Source organism: Podarcis bocagei (assembly GCF_964188305.1).
Source record: "Podarcis bocagei genome assembly, chromosome: 5".
Taxonomy (NCBI): domain Eukaryota; kingdom Metazoa; phylum Chordata; class Lepidosauria; order Squamata; family Lacertidae; genus Podarcis; species Podarcis bocagei.
The window spans coordinates 79,189,061-79,207,761 of record NC_138129.1 but is presented as its reverse complement, the minus strand read 5'-3'; the positions used below and the strand labels follow the sequence as shown (position 1 = coordinate 79,207,761).

Here is an 18,701-nt window from a genome sequence, read left to right as displayed (position 1 = left end):
CTCCCCCCCCTTTTCTAAGCCGCTAAGCCGCTTATCAGCTGATCCGATAAGCCTAAAAGCCGCTAATAGCGCTAATCCGCTAATCCGTCAATGGGCTTGCTTCGCAAGATGAAAAAACCGCTAGACGAAGAGAATCACAGAACGGATTCTTTTCGTCTTGCGAGGCACCACTGTATTCTCGATAGGTGCCTGCTACGCCATGCTCAGTAGTCTTTAAAATTCCCATAAGCAAGCCTGCTGTTTGGCGATCATTAAAATGGGATTAGATTAGTTCTTCATGTGAGCAGTCGGGCTATTGTCTTGAACCAAAGGCTGCTCTGCGCACATAGAGCACCAGTTTGTGAGGTCTGGAGTTCTGCTACCTTCCGGTGACTTGAAATATCTGAGCAGGTATAAAAGAGGTTCCTTGATACAGAAGAGCGTAAATAGGCTCTGCATGTTAAAGCCCAGAAGATGTTAGTATCATGCAAGATGTGTACAGTGTTCCAACTATTTATCTTGGTGTAATTTACTATTCATGATATAATGGATAGAAAGCTTCTGTTCATTCCTTGCTCTCGCTATCATATGTGCCCTCCAAAAAGCCTCTCATAGGGGATCAGGCATCAGGCTTCTACAAGGGGAAGTGGGGAGGATAACTGCTGCAATTTGGTCTTGAGTTCCTCTCACTTTTTCCTCGCCCCCCAACTCCATGCCTTGCCTACGATATTCAAGATGGTCTTCCAAACTTCCAGTGAGACCTTACTGCAGGAGGAAGAAGAGGGCGGGATACTTTCTTCCCAGGACCTTTCTTAAGTTATCTTAGGATCCAATCCATAGTTTTGCTGGTAGGGGTTAATTTGTCAAAGCCTCTCAATCAATCAATCAATCAATCAATCAATCAATCTTTATTACGGTCAGAGACCAGACAGCAAAGCCTCCCACTTTCTAGTACATTAGTGTTTTAACAGGCTTTTAAAAAGGCTTTTAAAAGGAAAAGGAAAAATATTAGTAGAAGTCGAGAATGAAATGGTTTATGGATAACCTGAGAAGCAAAATATTTCAACTTCTTCTGCCTGCATAAAATATTACTCTAGACGCTGGAACATCATAAACTCTTAAACTGCTCTCTGCTTCATCCATCAGGAGTCCCATCCAGTAGCAGCTGGGCATACAGAAAAGAAATGAAAACTAATGAAATCTTCATGGGCATTTAAGTCTGAATTGTTGACATTGTCCATCCAAATGTAATAATAAATACAGCTGTATGCCTTGTTTTTTATTTAATACAAAAGAGCAGAGGGAAATGTAGCAGATGGCATTTGGTAGAAATCACGACATGACACACAAAGCTAGATATGATGGATAAATATTTTTATTGTTTGTTTATTGCTTCTTTTTTAAGGGAAAATTTCCAAATGTTTACACATGGGACCTTTTAGTGCTTCAGTTTGCCAGGGAGACAAAAAATACTGCAAGTGTTGGTTTGGATATTCGCCCCAGTTGTGAGCTACTTTTGTTTGGAACTTAATAATCCCCCCCTCCCTCCCTCCCTCACACACACACACACACACACACAGGGTCTCATAATTGACCCAAGTTGTAGCCAAATGAACAAATAGTGTGCTTGATTTCTGTTATCTTTCTACCCTTTGGGGGAGAGAAAAAAAACTAGAAATTGGGCAGATCACACGTTTCTATGCACAAAGCTACTCCTTTTCTTCCCTCATCCTCATAAGCTAATCACCAGATTCAGAAAACCAGTTTAAGTGTGCAGTCATGATGACTTTCTAAATGAGCAAGCCACACAGCAACCTATACCACAAGACTCAATTGTAATCATGGTGTGATCCATGAATTTCCTAATCACAGTGACTTAACATTTTTGCCAAGCAATAACTTCCAAGGATAATTGCTAGGATAGAGAGCAATCCTAGCCATGTTTTCTACTGAGTCCTGGGATCCCAAGTCTAAAGATTTGTATTGGTGCATCACCTACAGCAGCATTTGCAAAACTGATACCCTCCAGATGTTTTGGAGTACAGTTCTCAGCACCAGCCACTAAGGCCATCCTGTCTGGGGCTGATTATAGTTATAGTCTGAGACATCTGGGAGGCACTAGATTGGCAAAGATTGCCCTACAATGTTTAGTGCAGTGGGTCTACAGCTCTGCCATATGGTCATATTATGTGGTAACCCTCTTAGTCATTCTGGGTTCCAATGTATATTTTGGGTGTGCCCAAAGGCTTTTGCCTCGGTTGTGGCTTTCTTTCATCGCGGCACAAAAGGGTGCTGTTTTGGGGGGAAACCTCCAAATGCTGCTTGGATAGATAGAACATATTGCCCAGAATTTTGAGCCTTGGCTTTTCATCGCTCTGTATGGTCCAAAGCAGTTTTCACAATTGATTGTTTCACAGTTCCTTGTTCTAACCCATATTTCAGGCATCCTTAAATGGAGTCATTTATAAAACAAATCATTGGCATTTTCTGTTATCACATCATAATACAAGGTTGCTAATTAAGAACCTTAATAGGAAGGCTTTTCCCAGTGCTTTTCAGCAAAATTGGATACTGCCAGAATAAGATAAGAAGCCATCTGTGCCTTTTTAAAAAAAGATATCGTGCCCCAGAATCAATCTGTGTATGTCTTTTTACCCTTTCCCCATTTTTATTGGTGATTTAGAAATGATATGTTTCGTAACGCTTGAGTATATAATAAAGTATACACAGTCATATGTAGAATTATAGACTACAGTGGTACCTCGGGTTACATACGCTTCAGGTTACACACTCCGCTAACCCAGAAATAGTGCTTCAGATTAAGAACTTTGCTTCAGGATAAGAACAGAAATCAGGCTCCGGCGGTGCGGCGGCAGCAGGAGGACCCATTAGCTAAAGTGGTGCTTCAGGTTAAGAACAGTTTCAGGTTAATTCAGTGGCTTGAATTAATTAATTTTATAATTAATGATTTTAGAGTGTTGTTTATGCTGTACTTTTGTACTGTTTTATTGTTGTTAGCCGCCCTGAGCCCAGCTTCGGCTGGGGAGGGCGGGATATAAATAAAATTTATTATTATTATTATTATTATTATTATTATTATTATTATTATTATTTATTAAGAATGGACCTCCGGAACGAATTAAGTACTTAACCCGAGGTACCACTGTATTACTCTATAATAGCCTCCAGTAATAAATATTTTGATCTAGAATCACTTTGATTAGAAAGTGTTGAAGATTTTTCACATGGGCTTTTGGGAAATAGTCTTCCAGTTATTCAGTTGCAAAAGTGTTGTTTCCTTTAACTATTCATTTGAGCCTTACCGGTAACTTGAATCTGTTTTTGAGCAAGTCCTCTGATTGCCTAAGAGGATGGACTTCTTTGGCCACGACATTTCTTTACATCAGCCATATCACCTTAGTGGCAGTTGTGTTGGCCGGCCAGCTACTTGCCCAAAAAGATGAAACCTAACTGTGGAAAATAGGAAAAACCAGGTTTCAGAACATCATAAAGCGTTGCTGTTTTGCTCCCGGAGCTTCGCTAAACAAGACTCTGTTTACAGTAAACCAGGTCATTGCCATTGTCAAACGCTTCTGCTTTGTGTAGTGTTCCTGTGTGCTTTGTTGTCGTTTCCTTCAATGTAGAAATACGTTAAAGAAATAATAGTTCAACAAGATTATACTGTATTGCACCTTTTCAAGCCATAGGCTGTCATCCCATGGCTTGAATTGTGGCTGCTCTTCAATTCTGCAGTGCCTTAGACAATAGTTAAAATGTTGGGAACTTTATGGGGTTCTATTAATTAAGGTTAAAATATCACACACAAAATCTTACTTGGCATCAAGCCCCACTGGGGATTATTCCCAAATGAATATGCAAAGGATTGGGCTGTAAAAGATGCAGATATATATATATAAATCTTCCTAAATAATGCTTGGCAGCATGAAAATAATACCCTGTTTCTTTCTGTTTTCAACTGTACCGGTCAGTGGTCTGTGAAGACGGTAAGGCCTGTGTGCTGTAAACTTCGTAACAACAGCATGAAAGTAGCTTATTGAAATCGTGTCCATCTCATAGTTGCTTTGAGTGAATTGGTATTCAGATGCGTATTCTTAATCACTCTTTGTCTCATTATCCATTTGTGCTTGGTGTGAACAAAATAGACTCCTGACATTGCACAGAGGAAAGGAATTCAACCAATAGGCAAGGATGTACTCCTGTTTTGCCTCCATAAAATGAGACTTATACCTACTCAATCCAGAGCTTCCTTTTCCTACAAGGTGCTTGTGAACGAGGCCTACAAGGGAGTCAGTCCTGTGCATGCCTGGAGCTATACTATCTGAGTCTTATATTTTAAAAACATTTAATTTAGTCCAGAACTGATAACCATGGTAGTTATCGCAATACCGTTCCTGAAAGTCTTTGTTGAAGACAGCTGAACATGACCCCCTCCCCAACTTAACACATTCTCTTACACATGCAAGGTAGATGGATTTTCATGGCCAGGTAATAACAAATGAATGTACTAGGCTGTCATCTTCTGAGTAGACCCACTGACTTAACTTAAATCCATGGATTTCAATAGTCATACTCTATTGAGGCTTAGCCAGATATCACTCACTGTTATTAGGACTTGGTCAAAACTGCTGTTGAAAACTTTTAGCCAATGATGGTGGTTTGTTTAAAATGAAGTCGCCTGGCTGTTTACAACAATCAGCGCTATTTAACAATAAATGAAAATAAAGTAATTAAATAGATTAAAATTAGTGTAAAAAGTCAAACTTTTCTTCTGAGCTTAAGTTGTATCGATCACAAGAGAAACATGCCTCAAAGCTTTCCTAGTTTCTCTGATGTGTATGGCATTGTTCATTGATCATACTGTTACGTAACTTCTTTATCCTTATTTGTAAAATCAGCAATTTTATATAACTGAATTCTACAACTTAGTTAAGTGTTCACAGTAGGTGTGGCAGACAGAATCTGGAGAGGAGGATTCGAGATACTATTCTGTTTCCTTTGGTAAAGGAGGCATGAAACATAAATAAGATGCCTATATTTATCCCAGTACTTAATATTTACATATAGATTCATATTTTTAATTGTGTTCAGTAAAAAATAATTTCTGTGGCAGGAAGCTGTTGGCAAATTTTGCTCTTTTATTGCAGACAGTTCCATTTTATTTCAAATAAGGTTTGAAGGTAGAATTATGGCGAAAGTACAATGGAAATGAACAGTTAAGGGGTTAAGTTCCATTGATTCTCATGGAAATTAGAAATGCCTATTTTTTGCAAGATTGTTTCCATAGTTTCTCCTTTGTGTATATTGAGTGAAGCCTTTATTATGCTTAAAAATAAAAGACAATTATGCGAGAGCAAAAGTTATCTCTTATAAACTACAAACCTAAAATCCCTAATGCAGCTCATTGTTCTTAATTAGAATAACTTAATATCATGCACTGTGTATTATAACTTAATATAATACACAGTGCATGATAATTTTATAGTTTTGCATTTAAAATCATGATTTATGTAGGAGCTGTTATCACAAGTTTGACACACAGAGCAATGCTTTTAAAAGGAAGGCTTACAACTCTGCTGAAAAGGAGATTAGTATGAGATTTTGGAGGGAAATTAACTTAATAGGCCTTATTGTTTTACAGCCCTTTGAAACAGATTCTCTGAGCAGATGGCAAACCGTAAACACAAACCGACTTTTGAATTCTTGTTTAGCTTGTAATTACTGGTTGGTGCTATAGTTAACTTATTAAATGTGCTCAAGTAGGTGGATTTGTGAGCCTTTTCATTGAAACACCCTGTTTGTAGCTCAGAACTTGTTAATTATAGTCCAAACCAGCTAATGTTGGATGTAGTAGGAACTTTTTGCATTGACTTTGGTGGAAGCAACTTTACAAGACTTTGGTAAATTGGAGGTAAATCATCACATTTGCTTCTGAGCATGTCTGCATTGATATTTGGCAGATTTTGGCAAGAGAAATCTTAGTTGGCCTCTTCAGTGCTTTCTTCTTCTTCTAGAAAAATAGGTGCTGGTACGCACCCTGAAATTGTTACAGTAAGTTCCACACTTTTTAACAAAAGAGGTGCCAGTACTGCGAATCCTTGAGTACCCCCTGGAAAAAACCAACAAACACAATGGACCTATTTCTAGTGAATATCAATAATAATTCTTAGCTGTATTCTGAACCAAGTGGTAAAGGGAATAAGTTAACTTCTGATCCATCAGACTTTCATGTAGACTTCATGCTGCTTTTGATATAGCCTGTGGTTAGAGGATAGAGGGAATAAACTTAGATATAGTATGAAGATGCTGTGATGGCTACCGCAAGATGCAGCAATGGGTACCAACTTAGATGGCTTTAAAAGGATTAGAGAAATCTGTGGATGGCAAACTGACAGTGGATGGCTGAGCACTGCCTCTCATCTTGGAGATGGGATGCCAGTTATTGGGGAGAGCCTTCAAAGTAAGCTCCAGTGGCAAAGCAGCTTCTCTCTCCTCCAGATTTCAGCGTGATGGAAGAGAACCTCTGGGAGGCTGGCCTGTCGCCACAGCAAGCTTGGAGAATGGAATTGTGGAGCGTTCTCAACAGGATAAAGAGTTGCGTGCAACTGGGAAACCTAATAACGTATTCTGCTGTTTCTAAATTGCAGAGCTCTTTGTTGTCACCATGTTTGCCTATTTCAACGCCATTGAAAATGAGTTAAACCACAGTTTGGCAAAACGGACTTAAGAAATGGAGTATTATAGACTTGGTTCTGCCACAAGGCCTGCTTCCCTCCTTGCAGCCTCTCCCCGGTGCTGATTTCCCCTCCCTTATCATCACAATTCCCTGGCAAAGAGATTAACAATCATTACTCCTAACCAGGATTTCCCTTAAGTCAGGTGCCCATTTTAAAACTGACATTTCAGATCCCTGGGTTAAGCAGTGCTGAAAAGTTTTAACTTGGGTGCCAGTTAACTTTTTAGCCGCTATTCAGGTGAAGGGGAACTTGCTCTCACTGCGGAGGAAAGCCTCAGGGTGGCTTTCAGTTAGCAGGGAGCCAGCACTTCATCTGTGCAAAGGAAATGCATTTTTAAAAAAATGTATGTTGTGGCAAAAGGTTTAATGAATCCAAGCCACCTCTAGGAATGATGTCTCCTCCCAAAGAATTTTCAGAATTTGAATAGATCTATGGGATAACTACCCTGAGACAGCCATCCCTGCACTTAATGTGCACAGTTCAGGGATGTTTTCAGATCTGTTTAATAAGATTGTGCTTAAACCTGCGGGTATGCAATGTAAGCCACTTAATAACATCACTGTTGCTAGTGCTTTGTTGTTGTTGTTGTTGTTGTTTAGTCGTTTAGTCGTGTCTGACTCTTTGTGACCCCATGGACCAGAGCATGCCAGGCACTCCTGTCTTCCACTGCCTCCCGCAGTTTGGTCAAACTCATGTTAGTAGCTTTGAGAACACTGTCCAACAATCTCGTCCTCTGTCGTCCCCTTCTCCTTGTGCCCTCCATCTTTCCCAACATCAGGGTCTTTTCCAGGGAGTCTTCTCTTCTCATGAGGTGGCCAAAGTATTGGAGCCTCAGCTTCAGGATCTGTCCTTCCAGTGAGCACTCAGGGCTGATTTCCTTAAGAATGGATAGGTTTGATCTTCTTGCATCCATGGGACTCTCAAGAGTCTCCTCCAGCACCATAATTCAAAAGCATCAATTCTTCAGTGATCAGCCTTCTTTATGGTTAAGAACTTTGCTTCAGGATGAGAACAGAAATCACACAACAACAACGGGGCGGCGGGAGACCCCATTAGCTAAAATGGTACCTCGGGTTAAGAACAGTTTCAGCTTAAGAATGGACCTCCAGAACAGATTAAGTTCTTAACCCGAGGTACCACTGTACTGCGGAAACCATAGCTTTAACTATACGGACCTTTGTCGGCAAGTTGATGTCTCTGCTTTTTAAGATGCTGTCTAGGTTTGTCATCGCTTTTCTCCCAAGAAGCAGGCGTCATTTAATTTCATGACTGCTGTCATCATCTGCAGTGATCATGGAGCCCAAGAGAGTAAAATCTCTCACTGCCTCCATTTCTTCCCCTTCTATTTGCCAGGAGGTGATGAGACGAAGAACATTATTATGCCAGCTTTTAATACCTCTTTGGATATTCACAGCCTGTTTCCTCCCCACCCATTGTTTTCCATCCCCAAGTTCCTTACGGGTTCTCTTAATGAAATTTTGCCTTCTCTCTGTGATGAGGCTGGCTTGACATTTAGAAGCCCATATAGATCGGTAGAAAATCTCCTGAACTGGGAATTTGGCAGCTCTAATAATGTTCAGATCCAATAGTTTTGTGCTCTGCTAGTACTTTTGGGCACAAATAGTTTCATGTTGTCCCAGTAAGCTCCCTGTTGAGAATACCATGTTGGATATTTCTGGCATCGTTGCTCCTTATGACATTGATTACGTCACATTACTTGTTGGGAAAGGGGTTTCCGTGTTCCAGAAGTTCCTCCCTTCCTATTGGAAAAATTGGTGAATAATCTGTGGGGATCGTCTTCAGTGGTGGGGAGGAGCAATGTGAGTAAGCTTTATCAGGGTTTGAGGTTCTAGGGGAGCCTGGGCCAATTTAAGTTACTTTTTACGTGGTTATCAGCCACGTTTTACATCTCCTAATGCAACTTCTTCATGATTTGGTTTTTTTAAAATTGCCCAAATTCCCTGTAATTCCCAGTTTGGTTCTGACTGCCCTTTTTATTAACAATAGAAAATCCCAAGGTGATCTATGGAACTTGGCAATGAAAATGTTGCTCTGTTAAAATCTTAATAATTTGGAAATGTGTCTGTCAAAAATCATGTCAAGACTGAGAGTCTTGCCGCACTTCAGATTCATTGTGGCTTGTGATTTTGAGGGGTAGATGTCTTATCAGAAGCAGTAATGTTTGTTACAAGAGGCTAAACATACCTACTTTTACCATAATTTACCCTAAACCTGTCTAGTCTTGCAACTGCTTGTTCCATAACGACCAGAGGTTTTCCAGCAGTGTCACCGATTGAGCCTACACTCCTCTCATTCAGGCATTTGAAATATTTTGCAGGGTTCCCCCCCCCCCCAATTAAAGATCCTTTTTTCATTCTGGTTCACTAGTATATTTCCACACACACCCCTTCTGAGTCTCTTGCCTCTGAAATGGATTTGCTTTCCCTTCAAGATTATTTAACACATGGAAGAACTGTTTATAATCTGTAACATCTTGAAAATCTCAGATTGAAGGGGGGGGGGGAGGAATCACAGACCATCAAGAAAATAATTCAGTCTTATGTGTGCATCCCCCCCCCCCCCCGCCCTGGAGCTATGCTTTGCAGCATTGTGGTGTTTAAAAAAACAGTTCTTCCTCCAGTGAGGAAGTCCTGTTGGTTATGTGTGAGGTGCCAGCAGAAATGTAAGTAGCTGCACTTTCTGAGGGTTGTATTTTCACTTGGTTTCAGGGCCCTGCTCAAGAAGATTTCAGCCACCTGCCTCCAGAACAAAGGCGGAAAAAACTGCAGCAGCGAATTGATGAACTTAACAGAGAACTACAAAAAGAGACAGATCAGAAGTAATTTTGCTTTTCTGTTATTGTATCTTGACCTTATCTTTACTTCTCAAGATGTCTCTTCTGCAAACATCAATTTGTCTTTAACTTTCTCAGTGTTGCTCATAAATCCTCTCAAACCCCATAGTTTTGGGGGTGTCCTTAGTGTTAAGAAATTTTACTGCTTTCTCTTCCTCCCTCCTCAGTTTCATTGTTGCAAGGAAAACAATTTTCTAATTCGATATACTTTTTTTTTCTTTCTACAGAGATGCGCTCATCAAAATGAAAGATGTATACGAGAAAAACCCGCAAATGGGTGATCCGAGCAGTCTTCAGCCAAAGCTGGCTGAAACTATGAGCAACATGGACCGCCTTCGAATGGAAATTCACAAGAATGAGGTTAAAATCTATTAAGACATTTCGAAAGAATGGTATAAGATTTCAGATGCCTCTAGATAAGGAATCCTCCAAAAAATTCTGAAAGGGTATTCATAATGTGGGGGAAATCCTGGTTGCTTTTGCACTCCATCCATTTACAACAACTGCCACTTTAAAGCCACCTGGCTTTAATGTTTCCAATTTAGTTAACAAGGAGAGATTTGTAAAAAGTCCTATGGCAGTCCTTGCCTGTACCTTTAGAGGTGTTCGAGCCCTGAAACAAGAAGCATGTAGCTATTCTCTACAGAACCAAATAGCTGGAAGAGCACTGGTTTGAAAATATTTTTGCAGATTCAGTTTTTCTGTATCTGTGGTACCACAGAGCTGACAAATCGTGCACTTATGGGTATGGATTGGGAGACTTCCTGAACAGATGAGTGAGTTAAGAGAAACTGAAGAATTTTTAATATAGTACTGGCGGCGTGTGGTACTTGTATGTACCCATCAACTGCCCCCCCAAGGGACATCCCATTTTTTTCTTGCAAGAGGACAGCAACCAAAATGGCCGCCACAATCTCTGGCTGTACTTTTTTCGGGCATGGCACTGCAAAACGCACATTTTTTGGGTGCTGTGCCCCAAAAAAGCCCTTTTGGGAGGAGCCACGAACTCATATGGGTCATGTGACTTGTGCAGGAGTGCAGCCCGGGAAGATGGTATCCCAGTTTTTGGGCCCCTTCATATTGCTTGTGGTGAATTTGGTAACTCACAGTTCCAGAATATTGCTTTAGAATACAAATCTGTTTTGAGAACAGTTAAGATGCGTGTTTGGTCTCTTAAGCATTTATTTTGCTACTGGTGCCAAATGATCTCTCTCTGTCTGTCTCTGTCTCAAGGCCTGGCTTACTGAAGTTGAAGGTAAAGTAGCAGCGAGAGGAGACCGTAGACACAGCAGTGATATCAACCACCTTGTAACCCAAGGACGAGAGAGGTCACTATATTTATCTTTTAAACGAAGTTCACTGTCTTTGCACTGTCGTTTTCTGAAACAGCAGTCACTGCATCCATCTAGAATTTGATTAAACAAAAAGTATTGTCTTTGCCCCCAGAACCTCCCCAAACCCTTTTCCACTTGGTTTTCTTTCCTTTCCTTACTTTAAGCTCACTTCCCAGTGATCTAGCCCGGGGGGGGGGGACACCTGTGGCCTGCTGCATATTGTTGGACTCACATCAGTCCCAGACAGCATGACGAGTGAATAAGTCCAGCAATAGCTAGAGGTCGATGGGTTGCCCATCTCTCATCTAGGCACTGCAGTTGTAATTATTGCTGCATTACACAAAAGCAACGTTTTTGTTGCTGGAGCTGAAAAGAGAAGGTGGAATTGCAGATAAATTAGGACTTCCTCTTCAAATCTTGTCTTTACCTCTCATGTAACTCTCTCTCTCTCTCTCTCTCTCTCTCTCTCTCTCTCTCTCTCTGTGTGTGTGTGTGTGTGTGTGTGTGTGTGTGTGTGTCCAGCACACACACAGAGAAAGAGAGAGAGAGGTAGGGTGTGTGTGTGTGTCCAGCACATTTTAGTGTTCATTTTGTACACCTTTTGAATTACGACCGTTTGAATGCTTGAAATTTGAGTGATGAGTGTTTAAATTTATAGGCTTTCCCTTGGAATGCTTTTTAAATTACTGTATCTTTTCATTGATTGCAACACTTTAAGATGAGCCGTATCCATTTTTAAAATGAATTATTTGATTAAAGAATTGCATCCAACTTCAGATAGTTTCCTATTCCCTATTCCCTCCCCTCTCCTTAAAAGGGCTGGTGAGGTATTTATCTCTCCTTAGCTGCAGTTAAGCAACAACCGCTCTTCGCCTTTTTGTAACTAGCAAGGTGAAACTGAGGCTTAGTCAGTCCCTGCAATGACCCAAGGAATGTGGCCTCTGATTTAGAAAGCTGTATCAAAAAGATGGAAACCACACACGTACAATTTGTATTTTGGGTAGCCGATGAGGAACGGAGCCCGTACCCTAACTTTTGCCTAGCAAGCAGACTTCAAGGACTCTGAATGTTCTTGTTTCATGAGCACAGTGGTACCTCGGTCTAAGAACAGTCCTGTTTAAGAACAATTCAGTTTACAAACGCCGCAAAACCGGAAATAGTGTCCTGGTTTGAGAACTTTACCCCAGTCTAAGAATGGAATCCGAACGGTGGAAGGACACCGGCAGCAGGAGGCCCCATTGGGGAAAGCGCGCCTTGGTTTAAGAACGATTTTGGTTTAAGAACGGACTTCTGGAACAGATTAAGTTCATAAACCGAGGTACCACTGTATTGGCATACATGCATACAGTTGTCTTCTCCACTCTCACAGCCATGCGTGGTTCTGGGGAGGCAGAGGAGAAAATGATAGCAGTTGCATAATTCTCTTCCCATAGACAGAGCTTTAAAAGAGCATTTCTGTATTCTGCCTATTTTGATCCGATAAGCTCTGTTCTGAAATCAGAGCTCCTTCTTCATCTAAGGACTGTCCTTGGATCTTATCTATACTCCCTGCCTATGCCTGTATTCATCCGTAGCAATAAGTATTTATGGGTTTGCCATGCATAGTTACTGTGAGCTGAAACGGGGGTCAGCAAATGTTATGATAAGCTTATGGGAAATGCTGGGGTTCTTGGTTTGCAAAGTGTGAAGGTTCCCTTGTCTCAACCGTTGCATTGCAGCCCTGAAGGGAGCTACACCGATGATGCCAACCAAGAAATTCGAAGCCCACCCCAGCAGCACGGCCCCCATAACGAATTTGACGACGAGTTTGAAGATGACGATCCCTTACCAGCCATAGGACACTGCAAAGCTATCTATCCTTTCGATGGTAAGATGAGCTTAAGGGAGATATATTTACAAACACACAAAAATGTGTGTGAATCCTATATATGGCAATTACCTTTTGCCTTACCTAGATAATAATTGTCTGCATATAAACGATTCTAGCAGCTGGTTTTGGTTCTGGGAAATCATGCCATAAATCATTTTTGTTTAACGGCAGAAAAATGCGGCAGCGTGGTAACAAAACAAATATGTTAGATTAGAAAAACAGCCATTGGCGCGCGTTCAGCTTTGCAACAAGAGACCATGTTTTGTCTCCTGGCCTACAATTGGAACATATGCTCCGCTTCACAGATTTGATGTTTCCTCCCATGGGTGGAAAACGAGAGCCGAGGGAGCTTGCATTTAAACCCTGCGAGAGCTGTGGCGAAGGTTTTCTTATTGTGTGCGTGTTTGTGTATCCCCGTTTCCTTCTAGGTCACAATGAAGGCACTCTGGCGATGAAAGAAGGGGAGATTCTGTACATCATCGAGGAAGATAAAGGGGATGGGTGGACTAGAGCCCGGAGGCAGAACGGAGAAGAAGGATACGTGCCAACATCCTACATCGATGTAACTCTAGAGAAGAACAGTAAAGGTGCAGTAACCTATATCTAACCTCCAGCCCGTCAGCTTAGCAATGAACATTCCTTAAAGAATCCTGAAGCACACAGATGGATGGAAAGTGTTAAGAGCATTCGGGAAGCCTTTCAGTCTGTTGTTCACCATGTGAGCTCGTCCGGGGATGTCTACTGAAGCTGGAAGAACGTCTGCGTTTAAATGAGTCTCTTGACACAGCCTTGTCCATAAGTCTTCTTTCTCTGCCTCTGTCTGCTTCAGGGCTTCTAAGCGTTATCCTACAATCAATGGTTAATCTGTTATGATTTTGATAGTTTTCTTTATTTTTATTTTTTGGGGAGGAAAACCTTTTACTGGCTTAAATGTTTTTTAAAAATTGATCACTGTTACTATTATTTCCATCGCATCAGTGTGTACAGTCCGTTAGCCAACCCCTGCCCCCTTCCCAAATCCGCCCCACCCCACCCCCAAATTTTTTTCCCAATACCCAGCTAATAACTATAAGCCCAGTGCAGTGAAAATGGCCCTGCTGCAAATAAAGTGGGATCTGCTTTTGCTTTTCTGAATGCAAGCCTTTCCTCCTTGTTCCCTTGCCCTGTTCTGCATTGTGCATGGAAAACGGCTGGCAATCCACTGCAATGAGGGGCAGTTCAGAAAACAAAGAAACCGTTTCTGCTGCGAGTGTACAAGCCGTTGCTTAGGTGTAAGAGGTTGCTGCTAACGTTTACAAACATGCCTGTCGCGTACGCATTATTGCAGTTTTTACTTTGCAACATCAATGAGCAGCACTTTCCCATCTTACAAAGGACGAATGTGGAAGGTAGCTGGGGAATTGCATAGCTAGTAACTGGGGACTCCGCAGGCGTGCAGCATTCTGATGTGCCCTGCTTTACTTCATTCCTACCTGTTAAGGACTTTGAATGTAACGTGGGTCGCTGAAATGACTTCCTTCTGCTTGGGATTCCTGATGAGGCTATTCTGTCCGTAAAAGGCAACTTCCTCTTCTCTTGCACCGACACTCTTGGGGGGAAAAACTCTCCTGGGAAATATCTATTCCAGGAGTCCAGGCAACGCTGCATCTCAATTTCATGTGCACGAATTCGGTGTGGACCACCCCATTCAGTCCACCAGAAGGAGCATATCTCATACGTGAAGGAAGGCGGGTGCTGGTGAGCTCCCCTTTGCTCATATGAAAATCCCTGTGTGCACATTGGAGCGCCCGAGCCTGGAATAGATCGCTGGACTCTGATGATTGTCGCTGATGCACCTATATAAGTAGAATTTTCTAAGTGCTACTAGATAACCTGTACATTTTCACTTGGTCTGGGGAATTATTCTGGTAGCAAAGTTGCACAAATTTGCTGCTGGATGAACTGCTGTCTGGAAGCTAGGAATGCTTGAAAATACTTGGTGCCATTACCTGTGCATTGGATTTATTTTCTAACCATTTAGAGGGGTTGTTTTATTTTTTACTTTATTCTATGAGCACACTTCTCTCTCTGAAGGCCTCTGGTAATTCTGTTCTTCTCTTTTTTCCTCTTGGACTGCAGGTTCCTGAAGCGGGTTTCTGAGAAAATGGGCGAGATGTTGAAGGAGGTTACATGCAGCTGCTTTTTTTTATTTTAGGGGGGTGGGCAAGGGAAGGAAGGGGGTAGGGAGTTAGGCCCAGCAAGATGGGCAAAAGCCAGTTGCATGAAGGCATGCAGGCAAACATGACCCACTAACCATGTTAGCATCCCTCTGTGTATTCAAAATCGTTACAGTAAAGCCACAGCTCCATTTCAGCAGAACCAAACCACCTGAAAACGCATTCCTTTTGTGGTTCTGAAAAAGCCCTACTTTTGCTGTCTTCCCGTTGCATTGCCTATTGGCTGTTTCGGCTGCCTCATTTTCCATGCCCATTTTGAGCTGGCATTGAATTGAAGCCATGTCATCCTTCACAGTCTCTGCCTGTGGCACCTCCATTCTCGCCCTAACCTCCTCCTGCATGTCTAGATACGTATCAGGACTGCCTGCCTAATGTTTTGTATTTCCATAGCTCTTCCTCCTCTTCTGCGTTCGTAGCAAAACCCCACTTTACTGTAGTTCTGTTATCTCCAGCACTAAAGTTTGTTTTCCTTTTCATTACAGTTTCCACTTAATGCTGCTATTGTTACCTTTTTCTTTTTCTTCTCATTATGACCATCATCATTACATTCCAGTTCTTCTTTTTTTGTGTTGCGACTGATGTGCAAAAAAACCTAACATTCATTTTGATTTGGGGGAAAGGAACGTGTCCCAGCAGCCCATCCTCAACACCTCAATAACCTGTGAGCACTGAAAAGCCTGAGATTTAACAGCACAGATTTTTTTTCCACCACAAGACAAAAACGACTGTTTTCAGAAGTGCTTGCCATTCAGATGCTGCCTTAAAACTCTCGAGTGCCTAAATCTGTTGATTGCCAACGCTTACCACTTCAGTATCCCACAAAGGGCTCTGAGCCTCTGCTCCGAATGACCTCCTGCATCTTTCTACAGTACTACAGCTGCTGGTAGCCTTGGCAGATGCTTTCTGGGCCTCTGCCACAACATGATACATGGTGCATTGTAAACTTTATGCATTGGAAGCAAAACACATGTATCGTTTTCATTTTATGTCTAATGAATGTTTTTAATAGGATTTTTATGGAGCCTTTTTTTTCTTTCCTTGATTGTCTCTTATTTCTTGAGTTGGCGGGGCAGGGTTGGGTTGGGGAAAGACTCCAGTTTCTAATTAACTGCAGTGCTAGTCTGTTTCCAAGTGACGCTTCATTGTAAGGACCATTTGAAAAAAAATGGAGTGATACTTTGTAATGATCTATGTGCACTTTTACTTGTAAACATTTGAGATTTGAGAAATGTTTATACATGTAAATATAGTTGTCTGCAGCACACACCCCATATTGCCCACGTTGTTTTGTCTGCCATTTGTGAGTTCTGTTAATGAAATCATCCCTACATCTAAAATAAATAGGGGAATCTTAGAATATGGGGAGTTGGGAGGGAGGGAGGGAGGGAGGAACCATTTAAGTTAAAAGCTTCATTGATCCAGCTTTTTTTGCTGTTTGTGGTAATGTTAAAAACACCAACCAGTTTTCTAGGGGTGGGGTGGGGGGTGAAGCAATATTTGGACACAGCAGTGCTGGATTCCTTTAGAACTTTTTTCAGTGTTATTAGGAATTGTACTACCAGTAAAACTAAATCTGTGTGACTATTGTGGTCTCTTCTTTTTATTATTAAGTGTGCCACTATTACGCAAATGACATAGTGTATTTGCAGGGGCGGCGGGGGGAATTAAACACTAAAGGTTAGATTTTTTCAGATATCGTAAACAGGGTTATTTATATGATGTGACCTCTTTACTCATTACTGACAAAACTACATTGTATTAGTCATCCAGCTTTTGGGTTTTTAAAAGACCAACCTAGTGGGTTTTTTAAAAAAAAAATATTATTATTTCAAAGTTAAATATAATGAGAAAATGTTCTCAATATAACTTGCAGCCAAGAGCCCTGTAGATTTTGCCTAATGAACTCATGGGCTTCTACTAAATAACTCAATAGCAAAGGACTAATAACCGTTCTTTCATGCTACTGTTTTTCTAGGAACAGGATTTGTTTCCTCAGGAGATATTCTTTCTGTGGTATAAGGCACAGTGAATTTATGAGGGTTATTACATTTAAAGGGAGGGGGGAAATATTTGTACTTGCACAGTTAGCTAAAATCATGCTGAAATTTTGAACATGATGAATTGTCTTGAGTCTTACAACTTTCCAGTAATTTTTAATCTTTTGTGCACGTGTTGATTTTTAAATGTTTAAATGCTTTGTTAAAAAATAGTGGTTCTCTTGAAAATATTTTCATGGAATTAAAAGCAACCTTTTCATGGCCCAGACAATTTCCTTGTCTTCTGTTGCAGGCGAAGGAATAGGTGGCTTTAGGTGCCTCCCCTTTTTAATGTTAACATGCTCTTTCTTGGAATAAGGCAAGAGCATTCATTTGGTTAGAAGGACAAAGCCCCCCGTTTTCCTGTTAGCGGGCCCAGTTCAGACAAGCAGATTTAATCCCTGGTGCCAAAACTAAGGCCCCAAGTTAGCTGAACAATTCCTTTACATGATCGGTTAACTTGCATTCTATAACCCTTAACTTAGTTCCACTTGAATTTCTTCACATGCTTTAGGAAGGAGTTAGAGGATGGAGCAAGCTGAGGGGCAAAGAACCTCTAGTAACATCAGAGCCTTTCAGCATGCCTGGGTAAGTGACCATATAACAAATAAGCAGCGTTGTTTGATCTGGTATGCAGAGGTGGGTGGAGTACAGAATTCAGCCGGGGGGGGGGGGAGTGGCTGGTGGTTGGAGAATTCAGGAGGATGGAATAGCTTAGTACATTGTCATTGTAGCTTCTGTGCAGTTCCACATATGCAGAAAAGAGCTTTGGAGATTTGCAAAGTTTTTGGAGGAAGTGTCTACCCAGCCCCCTCTCCCTTCATCAGTGCCGTCTGTATGTGTGCCAAGGAGTAGCAGCCAGCATGCTTGCAGATCAGTTACATTCTCCTTTTGAGCCCTGTTTTCTTTGGTAGACCTTTGGGCAGCTGCCTCCTTCGTCTTCTGCTGGCTTCAAAATCCAGAGCGGGCCTTTTGTGTGCTCATTCCTTAGCCTTCTAATGCCAAAGAAGTGGAAACTGTGTCAGAATTTTGTGACTCTTGACTGGGAAGCTGCAGATTAAGACATGCCTTACGATGATTGCAGGGCATGTGCTTGAAAGCGATGAGGAATATACTAGAGTGTGAAAGCTATCCAAAAAACCCCTTGGCATTATTTTGCTTTACTTCTTTCTTTTTTAAGTGTCACATTTCCCAGCTTCGCTAGTTTGATAAAAAGCTGTGGGCAGCAGGCCATGGTGGAATCAAGTGCCTTTTTTTGTTAAGTCTGGTTGTTTGGTCTGTCTTGGGATTCCTGTCATGGTCACCACCATGCCTTCCAGCATACAGGCAGAAAGATAGATGGGTGTTTTTTCTTGGAGCCATTGTTGAACAAACTGGTTGCAGGGAGAGAATGTTTTTGCCTGTATAGTTCCCTGATACTTTATGAGGAGGGAACATATAGGTACTTTAAACAAACAATAGTGTGGCTGGTGCTTTATGAAGTATCACAATCCAAAGTAGTCACCTTCCCTCCCAAGCCTTTGTCTACTCCTTCTCCATATACTCTGCAGACGGCTTGATTCAGGCATCAGGGGATCTGAGAAATGTTACATGATATAAGTAATGAAATACATTTGTGGTAACAATTGTGGACCAGGGGGCAGTGAAGGCTCTCAAG

General features: G+C 41.5%; 1 protein-coding gene across 4 annotated transcripts in view; it reads left to right on the top strand.

Moving 5' to 3' along the window:
* The window catches only part of FNBP1L (formin binding protein 1 like), a 73,531-nt gene extending 56,255 nt beyond the window's left edge, over positions 1–17,276 (top strand). For 2 of the 4 annotated variants that reach the window (XM_081195026.1, XM_081195028.1), the window contains 5 exons: positions 9,464–9,573; positions 9,816–9,948; positions 10,822–10,916; positions 12,641–12,789; positions 13,221–17,276. In XM_081195026.1, coding sequence (XP_081051152.1) covers positions 9,464–9,573; positions 9,816–9,948; positions 10,822–10,916; positions 12,641–12,789; positions 13,221–13,399 — 666 coding nt within the window. In that variant the 3' untranslated portion in view covers positions 13,400–17,276. Of the gene's footprint in view, positions 1–3,968; positions 3,984–9,463; positions 9,574–9,815; positions 9,949–10,821; positions 10,917–12,640; positions 12,790–13,220 lie in introns of all 4 variants that reach the window. The other 2 variants (XM_081195029.1, XM_081195027.1) reach the window with 2 other exon arrangements.
* Positions 17,277–18,701: the final 1,425 nt, after the last annotated feature.